At 38.7% G+C, this 14,951-nt stretch overlaps 1 protein-coding gene and 1 long non-coding RNA gene across 2 annotated transcripts in view; one reads left to right on the top strand and one right to left on the bottom strand.

Annotated features, from left to right (window-relative positions):
* Positions 1 to 12,455, top strand: part of galnt2 (UDP-N-acetyl-alpha-D-galactosamine:polypeptide N-acetylgalactosaminyltransferase 2) — a 70,227-nt gene extending 57,772 nt beyond the window's left edge. Inside the window, exons 8-16 of the mRNA XM_007549756.2 lie at positions 10 to 97; positions 191 to 278; positions 366 to 469; positions 2,741 to 2,867; positions 6,167 to 6,259; positions 8,397 to 8,480; positions 9,311 to 9,437; positions 10,360 to 10,479; positions 11,411 to 12,455. Coding sequence (XP_007549818.1) covers positions 10 to 97; positions 191 to 278; positions 366 to 469; positions 2,741 to 2,867; positions 6,167 to 6,259; positions 8,397 to 8,480; positions 9,311 to 9,437; positions 10,360 to 10,479; positions 11,411 to 11,566 — 987 coding nt within the window. The 3' untranslated portion in view covers positions 11,567 to 12,455. The remainder of the gene's footprint in view (positions 1 to 9; positions 98 to 190; positions 279 to 365; positions 470 to 2,740; positions 2,868 to 6,166; positions 6,260 to 8,396; positions 8,481 to 9,310; positions 9,438 to 10,359; positions 10,480 to 11,410) is intronic.
* Positions 12,161 to 14,461, bottom strand: LOC107835967 (uncharacterized). Its single transcript, XR_001661811.1, has 2 exons — positions 13,314 to 14,461; positions 12,161 to 13,281 (listed from the first exon to the last, which is right to left on the bottom strand). It is a non-coding gene; the product is annotated as an uncharacterized LOC107835967 (long non-coding RNA).
* Between the last annotated feature and the right edge of the window lie 490 nt (positions 14,462 to 14,951).

The raw sequence follows: 14,951 nt of genomic DNA, 5'->3' as shown, positions 1-14,951 counted from the left end.
GTGTTTCAGGATAAGACGAGGGTAGTTTCTCCAATCATCGACGTCATCAACATGGACAACTTTCAGTATGTGGGAGCCTCGGCCGATCTGAAAGGAGGTCATTTCACTTTTCACGTCTCACTGTGACTTGTGTTGCAATTTATTAAGTGAGTGATGATGACTGTTGTCTTGTTTCTGGTTCTGTTGGTAGGCTTTGACTGGAATTTAGTGTTTAAATGGGACTATATGACTCTGGAGCAGAGACGAGCCAGACAAGGCAACCCCATCGCCCCCATCAAGTGAGTTACGCTCACATCCTGAAACAAAATGGCTCCGTTTTTCACTCCATTGTGAACCTCTGACCTCTCTGTTCACCGCACCTGTAGGACGCCGATGATTGCTGGCGGTCTGTTCGTCATGGATAAGGAGTATTTTGAGCGACTAGGAAAGTACGACATGATGATGGACGTCTGGGGAGGCGAAAATCTGGGTGAGTTCCCAGAGTTAGGGTCAACTCCCCCACTGTGGGTCAGAAAAACACCAAATGACCTCACTTGGAAATGAAATCCAGAAAGAAAACAACATTTAATCTGATTTCTTACACAGTTGCTTTAGATAAGTGTGGCTGGTGGACTTCTGCGTCTGGATTCAGAGGCGGTTTCCGTTTATTCAACCTGACATATTAGCATTAGCATGTAGCATGCCCATCCCCTTCTATACAAAATAATAGTGTTAGCATGCATTGCACGTTGTGATCATAACAAAACCAAGTGTTTAGCACCATCAGATGTTGTAATGGTGTAATAACGACTTAAGTGAAAATATTCAAACACCCATCATTAGTATATGAAAAACAAATAAACATTTGAACAATATACATAAAAGGATTGCAGTGGATTATAAAACTTGCTCTTCCCAGTGGAATTAATAAGAAAAGGGAAGAGGAAATTAATAACTTAGTATTTATAATGGTCCTGGAGAACCCTGGACAAAAGAAGAAAATGAGGTGGAGCTGGAGGACCAAACCAATAGACATGAGGGAACACAGGAACAGTCAGGTGTGACAGACAAATGCATTAAAGATGCACATTTTGTGTAAATATACAACTATTAATATAGATCCAATTATATAAGCGAAGGGTGTGATTAATTGTTGATTAATAATTTATTAAATTAAAATTAGTTCCAATCGATTAACTAATAATGTCCGATTAGTCAGTCTTTTAGTGTTGTAGTTTGGCCGGCGGCGTCAACTTGGTCAGAAATTACTGATGCGCTGAGATACGAAGACCAGGATAATATGACAGAAAGGGGGATAAAATTTGTACAATGATTGAAAAAGACATTATGCCAATAAGCAAGGTATACTTTTCCTAGTCTGATGTCAGTTTCATGTGTTTTGATTCATTTCAGTTCACTTCAGTGCTGCTCTCTATAGTGCATCGTAAATTAATGCAAGAATGCTTCATTAACCCTAAGGGGAGAGCTATATATTATGTTCAGTGGAAGTTTATTTCATAATCTGCCGCCCCGCTGTAATCTATTTTTTTTTGTTTGTTTTTTTTGGCTCCCACTGATTACTTCCCACTCATTAAACTCCCACTCTCCTGTGCGATGTTTACTGATGAAGCTCTCTGCTCCTGCTTCATGCCGCGTCAGGAAATTATCTGCATTTCCATCCCAAAAGCAGAATGAGCAGAAAGCCATTCAGTGATTATATTCTCAGTTTAGAAATGACAGTGGTGCTCCTATAATAACACAACTGAAACACTGGGTGAAAATAACTGGTCTACACAGTGGAGATCATTTGCAAACTGTGGAGTGATATAATTGCAGCTTTGTCTCCCTGTTGCCTTTGTTTTGGATTCAGTTGGGAAGCGGGATGAGCTGACGGAGCGATTCGCGGCACTCCCTGGGAGGTGCAGGCAGAGATTCAGAGCTGGATTGACAGTCCAGACTCATTCAAACCCAGAGGATGTCACAAAACTGCAAATTATAAACACATTTCAAACATTTAGAAGGTGCAGGAGACTAAGTTAGTTGTTCTTTTCACAAACTTTTTGTTATGAATTACAGAGCCCCTCCAGGGAAATGGGGAAACAGTTTTCTTTTGTGTTGCCTCACAATAAATTAGCCAATACACCCTGGTCTATTTTGTATGCAGTCACAAATGTCACACATTAAAAAAGCCTCAATAAAAATGTGTTTTGTTTTTTTTATATCTTAACTCTTTCGTGCAAAAAGCTGATCGAGAATCGATTTATTCACTTTTTGTTTGTCTGTGTAAGGTTGAGATGGAGCTGCACATGAAAATGGCTCTTTATTAACAATTCAGACTAACAACACAAAAAAGACACAATCAAAACTGTCAGATGACCCAGTGAAAATAACTAAGAAATACTCCAAATAGTTTGGATGTATTTTTTCTTTCTTCTTGCAGAAAGTTTCTGTTTGTGTCTTAGAAGGAATGAAAAGTCCATGTTTGACCTGTTTTGCTTTTGTATTTTGCATATTGGTTTGTAGTGCATTTCTACCCTAAATGAGGAGATATAAAACTTCAGATTTCTCACAAACGAGACAAAAACATACATGGAAAAACCTGATCATAGCAGAAAGACTTACAGTTTTCAATCATGCCGCATGAACTGACCGGTAAATTATTGCGAGGTAACGCAAAATAAAGACAATCCTCCATGTTCCCTAGGCAGTGGCGTTATAAATAGCAGACTGTGATAGGCGTTTGTTTTTTTTGTTTTTTTAGAGATCTCGTTTCGTGTGTGGCAGTGTGGTGGCAGCCTGGAAATCATCCCCTGCAGCCGGGTTGGCCACGTCTTCAGGAAGCAGCACCCCTACACCTTTCCTGGAGGCAGCGGGACTGTGTTTGCGAGGTAATGCACCAAAAAATAGAAACACACATTGTCCTGCTGGAAACTCAACGTTTAGTGTCCTTTGTTGACGTCACACCGAGTTCTTGGCTGCAATCAGCAGTAACAAATGTCCACAGACGAACCGTTTCCAAACTACTCCAGTCCACCTATTAAAGGGTTTTATGCAGAACACACAACAACCACAGTCTTTTCTCAGCTCACTCAGTGTGTGAACGTGCAAATTAGTTGGTACAGAAGATTTTTTTTATCTTGGCTTTTCTCAGAAAACATAAAATTAATTAAGAACCACCAATCTGCAACCCAAACTTTAAAATATCTCAAATAAGGCTAAAAGTGATTCAACTTTTTCTTACGATTCCCGATGTTTTATTATCGTTCTTATTTTATTAGCAACCATTAGACGGTACATACTTGCCAGCTGGTTGTTAGTGAGCGATGCTAGAGAAAAGCTTTTTCTGCTTAATCATCACAAACATGGAGAGTTTTCAAAACGCTACTGGGACTTTAACTGGACCACTGTGCTTTGGTGAGATTAAAATAATCTAATCTGTTTCACTTTCAGAAGCTGTGAGAACATCGTTGAATTAGGGATGAAACAGTTATTTTAAAAAAAACTAATTTAGGAATCAATTAATCGTTAACTGAAGTATACAAACTCAAAAAGCCCACTAACTGAGAAAACCCAACATATTCAGAGCAGCAATTAAGCTAAAATTGTACAAAATATATGTGATATATTTTGCATCTAAGATAAAAAAAAAACTCTTTGTCTGTAAATATATATTAACCAAAACTCTTCAAGTGGTTCTAATTCAGTCTGCTATTGCATTTCAGGCAATAAAATGTTTATTTTCTCATTTAAAAAGAAAATAAACATTTCTTGCAGGGGGTCTAAACTAAGCAGAATTTCTTTATCCAATTAATCATCGTAATAATTGATTATTAAAGTAATGGTTAGTTGGAGCGTTGGAGTGCATTTGCATCCTGAACTATTTTCTTTTTCCAGTCATTTCAGGGTCTTATTTTTGTTTACAATCGTCTCATGAGAGATTTTTTTCCCCTCCGTGATTAAATGAACTAAAATTAAATGTTGAATTCTTTTCACTTTGAGATTAAGGACCATGGTCATGATTAAGGGCGTCAACTAGCAAATGTAACAAAATGTTGACATTACTGCGACTCCCTCTTGTCTTTACCTGAATGCTTTAGATCTTTACTATCATAACAATGATATTAAACATCATCATTATCTTTACTATCTTAGTTTGAAACGAGTGAAGAATCTTCAAAGAGGAGAAAGAGGAAGCGCAGTATGGAGCTGATAAACCCCACCGTATTCTGAACCAGGGGTTTAAAATAACGCATCCAAATCTAATTTTGTTTTTCTCAGCAGCTTCAAACTCTATTTCAATAATCTCAGTTATAAAACAAATTAGAAGTCTCGGTATCATAGCAGCTGCTACAGTTTCAGAGAAAACGAGGATAAAACATAAAATAATTTCTTTTTGTCTCTTGCAAGAATTTATTTTCGCATTATGCACTATATAAGCCTTTTAGAAATATAAATTTAGAAATTAAAATAAGGCTACAAACCTTTGGAAACCAAAGATCCATCTGTGGATATTAGGTGTGCAAAAATTGATGTAGCTCAGCTAAACTAAAGTAAATTCACAGAACTCTGAGTTTTGCTTTTGGGCGGGTTGACGCATCTCCTAAACTGGAAATTTATTGTGTCTAAGCTTTAAAACTCATTTTACACGTCTATAACAGCCTGTTTTTTTATTTTTCTTAAATGTCCTCATGTTTTTTTTATCCAGTTATAACAAAACAATAAGAAATTGATATTTGACTCCAACTCAACTGTAATATTTGAAAATCCAGTGTAAAAAAGAAAAATTACAACAAATTTAGAACATTTGGTTTAAAACTACTAAAATAAATCTTTTTATTTTGTCAGTATCGGAGCTCCTTACAATGTCTTTTTGATGATGGTTCTTGGTCACTGACGTCTGCCCTGCCCTTGGGCATAAACTTAAATTCTCAAATGCTTTATATCAGCTTCCAGCCAAGAGTCTGACATTTCTGTGGACACTTAATACGTCTGTGTTTAACTGAGAGGAGGTGCAGTAATGAGTGCGGGGAGAAAAAGTTAAAATCTGTGAGGCTTAGCAAGTTTTTAAATGTCAGACAACACACAGCAGTCGGCTACTCGTGATGCGATGGATAAGAGTGGTTCTGGATGGTTCTTGAGCAGGATGAAAATAAACTCTGCAGATATGAATGAGCTTCAGCAACAGAGTTTAAGCATCTCCTGTCAGTTTCACTCCCCGTTTCGCCTCAGCTGAAGTGTTTGAGTCCAAACGGAGAGCAGCAGTGCAGCGAAAAGCAGTGCCATCTGCATGTAGGTGGCTGCGGTTCCCCGTCTCGCCCTTTAAATAGTCCCAGACAGTGTCCCTGGGAGCTTCAGGACAGACATTGTTTTGTGAGCCTGGGTGACTTCGTAATTGTCCCAGAGGGAGCAGCATTTCCAGCACAGCCAAGCAACAATGGGCTTTTAGAGGCCGGGCCAACTCACTCTGACTGTGAAGAAAAGCACCTAAATAAAGTTCAGAGGAACATTATCTGCTGCCTCCAGATGGGCATTTCTAAGAACACGTCTTGACTGCAGACTGAAACCACCTGCACTCTCATCAAAACTTGGAATAGATAATCATTTTTGTAATCAGCTAGCTGAATCCAGATACCTGTGTTTAGAAATATCTGGAGGTACATTAAGAACAACAAAATGATTTTCCACAACGGGTAGAATTGGCTTAAAGGGAACCTATTATGCAAAATTCACATTTTTCACATTTATATATTTTCATTTGGGCTTCAAATGCTCCTAAAAACAGCCCAAGTGCTTAAAAAAATCACTCAGACTTTTTTTTTGGTGGTTTCAAAAACCTTTGGAATGTAATGTCGCAAATGAGCAGGTACCCCTTGTTACCTAGCAACCCCAGCCAAGCCCAGCCTGTCACCTAGCAACCCAATCTGAGCTCCCAACACATTTGGTCAGCTGGTTTTAGCGCTGCATGCACTGTACAATGGCTGCTGGAAAAGACAAGAGTTTTGTTGTCGACTTACCATCCAGAAACCAGTTGCTGCTTTCTTGTTGGTTGTGGAGGAGGCTCCACTTCTGCTTTTTAAAGATGTAACGTTGTATAATTGTTTGTTGCCATTTTCACGTTTCTCTGTTTTTAACTTTTTAATTTCTTTAATTTCTGTTGAAATGGTTGAGCTGTGCCGTTTTTCCTCAGGAACACAAGACGTGCAGCAGAGGTGTGGATGGACGAGTATAAGAACTTCTACTACGCTGCTGTTCCCTCGGCGAGAAATGTTCCCTACGGGAAGTGAGTCCAGTCAGATTTTAAATAAACGCAGTAAACGAGGTTCCTAGATCACATCAGTCCAACAATTAGGAACAAGTAAATAGAAAATAACTTTTTCTAACAAGTATTTCAACTCCTACACATTTAATTTCTGTTGGGAGACACATTTGGAAAACTTTAAAATGAATTTATTTTATAATAGCAGCATAATCTGATACTGAAAAATATGAAATCCAACATCTAACATTTGTTGAGCAGGAACGAACCTTGTTAAGATCTGCAACTTAAGCAAAAGAGAGATATGCTGATCTTTGTTAGCCATTAAAAGACAGCAGGAAAAAAGCTCCTTTTTAATGTCTTTTTCCAGTTGTTTAAAACGACTGGAAAAAGGCAAAAAAACTTGGAATGAGATTTCCCAGCAACGGGTAACAGATGCTGTGGGTCATTTTTCCAAAGGCCCCTGGACGGAGCATGAACTCCTTAAAATAGCAGGTAAATAAAAGGCTGCTGGGTGTTACCAGTAAACCATTATTTTGTAATTATTGGGTCTTTAAGCAGGAAAATGATCCAAACTTATCAACACAGAAAAGGTTAATTGAACTAAATGAACCATTTTTCATGGTCATCTCAGTTCCCAGACCTGAATCTTAAAGAACTGGAACGACTTTTGATTTTTAGCAGCAGACATGGCCAAACTTTGTTCATAAATGGAGAAATAGCAAGAAAACAATTAAAAAGCTGTTAGAGATGTTAGTTTGATCATTGTACATAAGCGATGTTTCTGTGCCTCCATGCTGGTGTTTCATGGGCCAGAGCCTCTCATCTAAAAGGATAGAAACAAGATTATGATAATAAATACCAAAGTAAATAAAAGAAATGGGAGAAAAAATTCTAATCTGGTGGAAAGCTATAAAAAAGTGTGTTTTGTTGCTCAAAGAGGCAGAGCTGTCTGGGTTACTAATCCGACCATTCATCATTAAAAATGCATCAAAGCCTGCAGGAGGATTCAAGACGCGGCCTGCTGACTGTCTGATCTGCTTCTGTCCCGGTGCAGGGGGTCTACAACCCGTGGGTCCAGAGCCACAGGTGGCTCGCTTGGCTCCTCATTCTGGGCCTTCCTGCCTTCGGAAAAAATCATTTGAAATGACCAATATTTGTATGCAGGGAGATGCTTTTATCAGACCTTTTAGGTGTTTTCATAGCAAGGAATTTCCACAGTAAGATGACTCTTATTGGTACAGACAGGTTTATTTGTTTAGTTATTTTAATTTATTTAGATGTTTGTAATTTTTCCATAAATATGAAAAAGAACTAGTTTGTTTTTACCTGGTTATAAAGTTTTTATGGGTTTCGTTGCTTTGAAGCCTAACAAACAAAAGATGAATGTTTTCAGTTTCATCCAAAATAAGAGATTTGCATGCATTAGTTTTAAAAAAACTTGATAAATTATTTATCCTCTAATTCTTGGATGTTCAAACTTTTTGTCAAAAAACAATGGGAGGAAAGGACAACCTACCTACTCAACAATAAACCATGTTGCCATACTTTAATTAAATGAGTAAAATAGTACATTTTTAAGTTGAACGTGTTAATTATTGTAGATCCAAAATGTTAAAAGGATTTTACAGGTTTGCCTCATAAAAGAAAGGCGTCCACTTTGTCAATTGTTATAAAGCATTTCTGTTAATTTTTGAGCAATAAAATCAAGATTTAGGTCACCTTCATTGAAAAGTCTATGGCTAAGTGTAATAAGTACATTATGATCACATCTGAGTGCATCAAAGTCTCACAAGAGGACTTTTTATTTTCTTGGAGTCGTCGGCCGCACAAAATCACTCCAGAGGCCGGAAATGGCCCCCGAACCGCACTTTGGACACCCGTACTCTTAAGGTTGATGAAATTTGAAAGAGGTTTGACGCATCTCTCTCGTCTTTGTCCATCTAACACCGACGGCATGGAAATGGTTGTTGTTTGGACTTGTGGGAACCCAGCTGGCGTATCAGTGAGGCTAAGCGGTTATTTTCCCCTAATGCAGCCGATCAGACGAGCCTCCACTTCCTGCCCTCACCGACTATTACTGTTTTCAAATCAAACCCCAGAAACACACTGAAGACCGCAACTTACCATCGTCTGATTGCATGCGATGTCTGTGTCTCAGTATCCAGAGTCGGTTGGAGATGAAGAAGAGGTTAGGCTGTAAGCCTTTCAAATGGTACCTGGAGAACGTCTACCCCGAGCTGAGGTAAGAGTTCAATCAATCAATCAATCAATCAATCAATCAATCAATCAATCAATCAATCAATCAATGTATTTATAGAATACTTTTAGTCAAGTGTAGGGATGGGGATCCTACGGAACGTGTACAGTACATTATCACGCAAATACGCACTACTTGCTTAACGATTCCAAGTAATTGAACTACTGAAAATCGTTAAGCAAACGTCTTAACGAATCTACTTATCGGTTCCCGTAGCGTGACGTATTTGCGTGATGACGTGTAGTATTCTGCTTTAGAAAATATCCAAGATGGCGTCGCGGCAGAATCGCTTCAAAATATGTTTGTATTTCACAAAAAAACGCGATATGAGGGCCAGTTGCAGTATGTTCAGAACTTTAATCACAATAAAAGAAGGAAACGTCCTCAAACAATTAGCCACAGAACATGCAAATGATTTGTATGAATGTAAAGCGTTAATACGTTGCTTAGCAATAGCGGTGCTAAGCGACCGAGGGCGGAGCTTTGAGCGCGGCATCTCCTGCTATGCGTGTCCCAGGTAACGTTAAACTGGTTATTATCGTATTAATGTTATCGCCATGCAGCATGAATAATCTCCATCTCACGTTAACATTTACACACACGTTAACAGAATCAATAAGCAAGGTTGATAATGAAATCAGTATCAATAAATTATCAATTCCCATTGGTCAAGTGTAACACAAAGTTCTTTAGAGACGTTTAAAACGTAAGAATGACATTGACCCCATCGGAGACGCACAATGAAATGATTAAATCACGTAAACAATGAACACCAAGTCGGAGGAGGAGTCATCACCTGGTTCTGGTGTTTTCAGGGTTCCGGATCATCAGGACATCGCCTTCGGAGCGCTGCAGCAGGGAGGAAACTGCCTGGACACCCTGGGCCATTTTGCAGACGGAGTAGTGGGCGTCTACGAGTGCCACAACGCCGGAGGGAATCAGGTAGAGATCCAGCAACAAAACACACAGAAAACCTGGGAGGACATGAAGCGAAGGAATGTGGTTGGATTCTTTTAGTAAAACTGCTGATTGAAAACGATAACATGTAGACATCTAAAAAAAATGTGCCAAGTAAAGAAAATGTCCTAAGAAAATATCTTTATTTTGAATTAATAGGTTTTTTTGTACAAAAAATATGCATATTCAGCCAGAAAGTATTTTGAAAAATGTACAACTTTGTGTTAGTCTATCATTTAAATTAAAAATAAAAAGCTTGTAGTAGTAACGTAACAAAATGTGAGGGGAAACTGGAGGTATTCATATTTTCATCCGTATTGGGTGATTCTGTTTTCATCAATCTGAACACATTAAATTAATTAATAACTAATTAAGGATAAAATATCTTTGATGATGCACTATATCTGGGTTGTGTCTTTTTAGGAAGTTTTCCTGATGTTGAACTAAACAGACTATTGACTCCTAAATCTGTTCTATGGAGCTTATTCTGTTTTTAAAGATGTTTGGTCTACAGATGCACGATAAATCGTCAGTATCGGGCAATTGTAGTCATGGTTTTCTTATCAGTATTGGTCCGATATATAAAACTGGATGGATATTAACAACCAATATCTATTTTCATCCGTTTCTGGTTGGGATTTTTTCCAAAGGTGTTGAAATGGTAGTGAAATATATGTAATATTGATAAATATTGGTTATTGGCCATAACAGTGTTATTAATATCAGATTTTGACATCGGCTCACATTTTTCTATCGGCCATAAAGAATATTTCACTGGGATAAACTGAGGCTTAGATATAAATTAAATCCCTCCCATTGTCATTGTCCTCAGCTCAAACCACTAATATATATATATATATATTTTTTATTTTTATTTTTTATTATTATTATTTTATTTTTTTTTTAGGAATGGGCCCTAACCAAAGACAAGTCAGTGAAACACATGGACCTGTGTCTGACGGTGGTGGACCGGATCGCCGGCTCCCTAATCAAACTACAAGGATGTCGAGAGAACGACAGCAGACAGGTACTGATGAAGCACACACTGCATTAAAAACAAATAAGCTTTTATTTCTCACTCTTTGACATTACATCAGACAAAACTTTTCCAGTTTTAAGTCAGTTAGGATCCTAAAATTATTTCGGTGTAATAAATGGCAGAACAAGGAAAGGACTTGTTTGACCACTTTCATCAAATTAGAGGTTCACCTACATTTCCTTAGCATATGGCTTAAGTCCTCTATAATGGATGAACGTTTTTATACGCCTATCTGGGTCTCAACTGCTTCAAAGAAAACAGCCCAAACACTTAAACACCCAGACGTTTTTGGCAGTAAGTTCATATTTTTTGGTGTCTGAAAAATGAGCTGTTTCAAAAACTTCACGATTGTTAAGTCATATTCGACGGGCACTGCGCCATTACCTAGCAACTCCAGCCGAGCCTATCCCATCACCTAGCAACCCAATCACGTTTGGTCAACTGGTTTTTCCACTGTGTGCTTTGCACAATGGCTGCTGACAAGACAAGTTTTGTTGTCTGCTCTCCATCCAGAACCCATTTGCTGCATTTTTGTTGGTTGTGCAGGAGGCTCCACGTCTGCTTTTCAAAGATGTATAGCTGTATAGTTGCTGATCTGTTTGCATCCATTTTCATGTGCGAGTGTAAACGTTGAGTTGGGGGGCGTGGCCAACAGCAGATTATTTAGATTTAAAGTGGTAGAGGCCCTTAAATGTCTGATTCTGAAAGGAGCTTAAAGAACTGACCAGATGGAAATCTGGTTATTGAAGAATGATTTTGAGCTAAAAAAAAATACATGTAATGAACATGTTTTGTTCAAGGAACAGGTCATCTTGAATGTCAGACAGTGAGTAAATATGTTGAGTCTTTTATCTCAGTGTAAGTAAATATTTAGCTTTAGTTGGCGTCTGTCTGTAATGTTGTTTTTTTATTTTCACAGAAATGGGAGCAGATCGAGTCCAACTCGAAGCTTCGTCACGTGGGCAGCAACCTCTGCCTGGACAGCCGCAGTGCCAGGATGGGTGGGCTAACCGTGGAGGTCTGTGGGCCGAACCTTAGTCAACAGTGGAAGTTCACCCTGAATTTACAATCATAGGGGGCGCTGCAGAGCCCTGGATATCTGACTGAGACACCAAAAGACAGAAATACGAGCAAAAGACTGGAGGAGCAGTATGGACTGGAATAGTCCTCGTCCTCCGCAGAGACGCAGCCAGTTCTCTCTACACCCCTCTCCCCCACTTGTCCCCCTCCCTGAAACGTCGAGCCACGCCCCGTGGGGGAGGGGCTTGTAGACGGCGTCGGAGCAAACCGGAGACTGACTGAATGCGGTGGATGGAAGCGATGAAGAGGATTCAGTTTCCAGCGACATACCTCGGCGTTCTGTCATTGACGGTTCCAGAAAGATTTCCTTTTTCTTTTTTAATGCTGGTTGAAAACAAACAACTCTTTGGTGGATTATTTTTATTTTTCTTATTCATATTTTTTATTTTTATTTTTATTCTTGAATCTTCGCTGAGAGCTGCTGGAGCTGGTTCTGTTCCTAAGTGATTCTTGTTGGGGCAGGTGGAGGTTTCTTATGGGGGGTTTTGGGTGTCGAGTGATGATGGGAGAAGGAACACGGACTCGATTCTTCGAGCTGTTCTTCTTTTGTTCTCTCTCTTGTTTACAGAATTGACAAAAAAGATGGAGAACTCTCTGTGCGTCTGATTCCAGTCTGTTGTCCTGGGAGCGTGTTTACTTCTTGACGGAGGGTTGTGTCTGAAACAGAAAGCCCGTCTCTAAGGTCTTCAGGATGTAGCGCTGGCTGCTGCAGCATCCTGACTCCTTCACTTTGTTGTTTCTTAAAAACTGCACAGAAAAAACAAACAAACATCATAAGTCTTTGTTTTGTTTACTCTTGTCGACGTGTGGCACCAGATTTGAAAGAAGAGTTTGTTTTAAGTTTCAGGAGGACCAGAGGAGCAATTAAAGACAGTTTTTCCTTACATACTGTGACTGTTCTCTGACTGCTCCTGGTGGAGCGTTTAGTCTGTCTTCACTGGTTTACTGGTTTAGACATGGTACAGTATGATCAACTTCACTAAACTATATCCTAAATATGTGACAACATTCAAAACTATTTCATTACTTTAACCATAAACAGAGGGGCAGAAATTATTTCTATTCACAAAATAACATATGATGATTATTACACTCTTAATAGTAATAATACTCACAAATATGTATTTTTATTTCAGTGCAAAAATATTAGCAACACCTGGTAAATTTAATTGTAGCTTTCAAGTAAACATACAGAATATTTGTATTTAGTTTTTGCTCCATGACGGCCTGGTGGTTTTCACTACTGGAAGTATTTCCAAACAGCTGAATTTACCCTTTTATGTCAGCGAGAGGGGGAAAAAACAGTAGCTGCTTTTTTAAAAAAAAAAAAGCCAGCTGACCAACAGTCTGCAGCAACAGGTTTTTGTGCTGAAACTCTCCAGTTTAGCACTTTCTCTGACGCCTCGTTAAGGATGGCTATAAGCAGCAGGAACAATTTTATGTGAGTTTTAATAGTTTTGAGCCCATAATCTTTGTTTTTGAACACGTTTCACTCCTTATTCAGTTCTGATCGCAGGTCGGATGTTTCAGGCTTTCCTGTTAAAGCCGACTTGTGATGCAAAATTCACATTCTGCCCGTTTCTGTACCTCCATTTGGGTCTGAACTGCTTCTAAAAGTAGCCCACTGCTTAAAAAAAGAAAAAGTTTATGTTTTTTGGTGTCTGGAATAGGCCGTCAGCTAGCAACCCAAGCCGAGCCCAGCGCCGTTACCTAGCAACCCAGGCCGAGCCCAGCCCCGTTACCTAGCAACCCAAACAGAACTCAGGCACATCCGGTCAACTGGTTTCCCCCACTAATGGTTTTCAAAGATGTACGGTTGTATAATTACACATCTGCTTGAAGCCATTTTCATTTGTGAGTGTAAACATTGACGTGGGGGCATGGCCAGCAGCAGCTTGTTTGGATTTAAAGTGACAGGACGCCCTAAAACATCTGACTCTGAAAGGAGCTCAAAATAGACTTAAAATCTCCTTATGTAAGAATGAATTTATGTAAAAAATGTGATAGGTTTTGTAAAGCCCATAAATCTATCCTAACCTGTTCAAAGAAGCATAGTAGGTCGCCTGTAATGTGTTTTAGTTCAGCTCTGGATTTTTCTGTCGTAAATGACTCAGAAACTACACAAAGTTATGAAAACAGAACCTTCTCAGAGTACACCTTGACACCAGCTCCTGGTCCATGTTTCTGTTTCTGAGATTTACTGCCACCACAGAACCACCGGGTCGTTGGAGTCTTTTTGTTCTCTGCCTGTCAGAAGGACCGTCTGTAATAAGTCTGAAGCTGCAGTTAACAGGGTTTTCCCGATTGTCCTCTCAGTTACTGCATGAGCTTCGCAGGTTTTTCTGATAACTCAGGTTTTGCTGCTCTGTTCATGCTGAGCGTGGTTGAAATGGGAAGCCCCTTTCCCAGACGATCCGGAGCAACACAGTGGCGTTTCCCCACCATCTGCAGCAACCAGACAATTTTACAGAAGTCATTTTTAGTTCATTTCTCTACTGTAATCTGACTCCCTCTGTGTTTTTTGAGCATCTTCATTGCATCATATTTGGTGTTTATTCTCTTCAGTTCTAATCTTTTAATAACTAACGATGAAGATTGAGGAGAATTAGCTGTGAATACGTTTGGAGTGAAGCATTAATTTGGAAATTCACTGCATTTTATATCGGAACATGCAAAAGTATTCACAGTCCTTGAACTTTTATACATTTAGTTACATAAATTTGAAAACATAAGTTTTAGTATTTAATGCAGAAGTTTTAAAGGAAATGCTTTTTCCAAGTATTCCACAAATAAAAGTGGTTAGGTTACTCTGCAAAAACACAAAATCTAACAAGTATTTTTGGTCTAGTTTCTTTGTACACTTGAATTGAGACAAAACTAACTTACAAGAAACTTCGACGAGACATAGGAGCTTGTTTTAAGTAAATAATTCTCTAATTTTGTTTTTTTTAAAGTACTGGATCCAATGTGAGATTATTTCACTTATAGGAAATTGTTTTAAGTGAAAAACTCTGCCAGTGGATCTGGTACTTTTTAAAATCAATATTAATGAATTATTGACTCAAAACAAGCTGTTATGTCTTGATGAAAAGTTGCTTGTTAGTTTTGTTTTATATAAATTGCAGATATTTGCTCCAGAAATTGGACCTAAATACTTTGTTTTGTGTTTTCCAGTGTTTTTAAAACATCTGGAGCTCTGATCGTCTCTGGATCACTGCTAAGTTCTAGTCAACACTGGGAAACGGTGACGGCATTTTGATGCTGTGAGGAGGTTTTACTTCAAGATGGCCAGGGGGAGAGGTCAAAGGTCACGAGAAGATGAATGAAACCAACTTTTTTATGTCCTTTATTTTTTTTTTTTTTGCAAAATGAGCCGATCT

Source organism: Poecilia formosa, unplaced genomic scaffold, assembly GCF_000485575.1.
Source record: "Poecilia formosa unplaced genomic scaffold, Poecilia_formosa-5.1.2 Scaffold33, whole genome shotgun sequence".
NCBI lineage: Eukaryota > Metazoa > Chordata > Actinopteri > Cyprinodontiformes > Poeciliidae > Poecilia > Poecilia formosa.
Note: the sequence above shows the minus strand (reverse complement) of the source record. Positions and strands in the feature narration are given on the sequence as shown.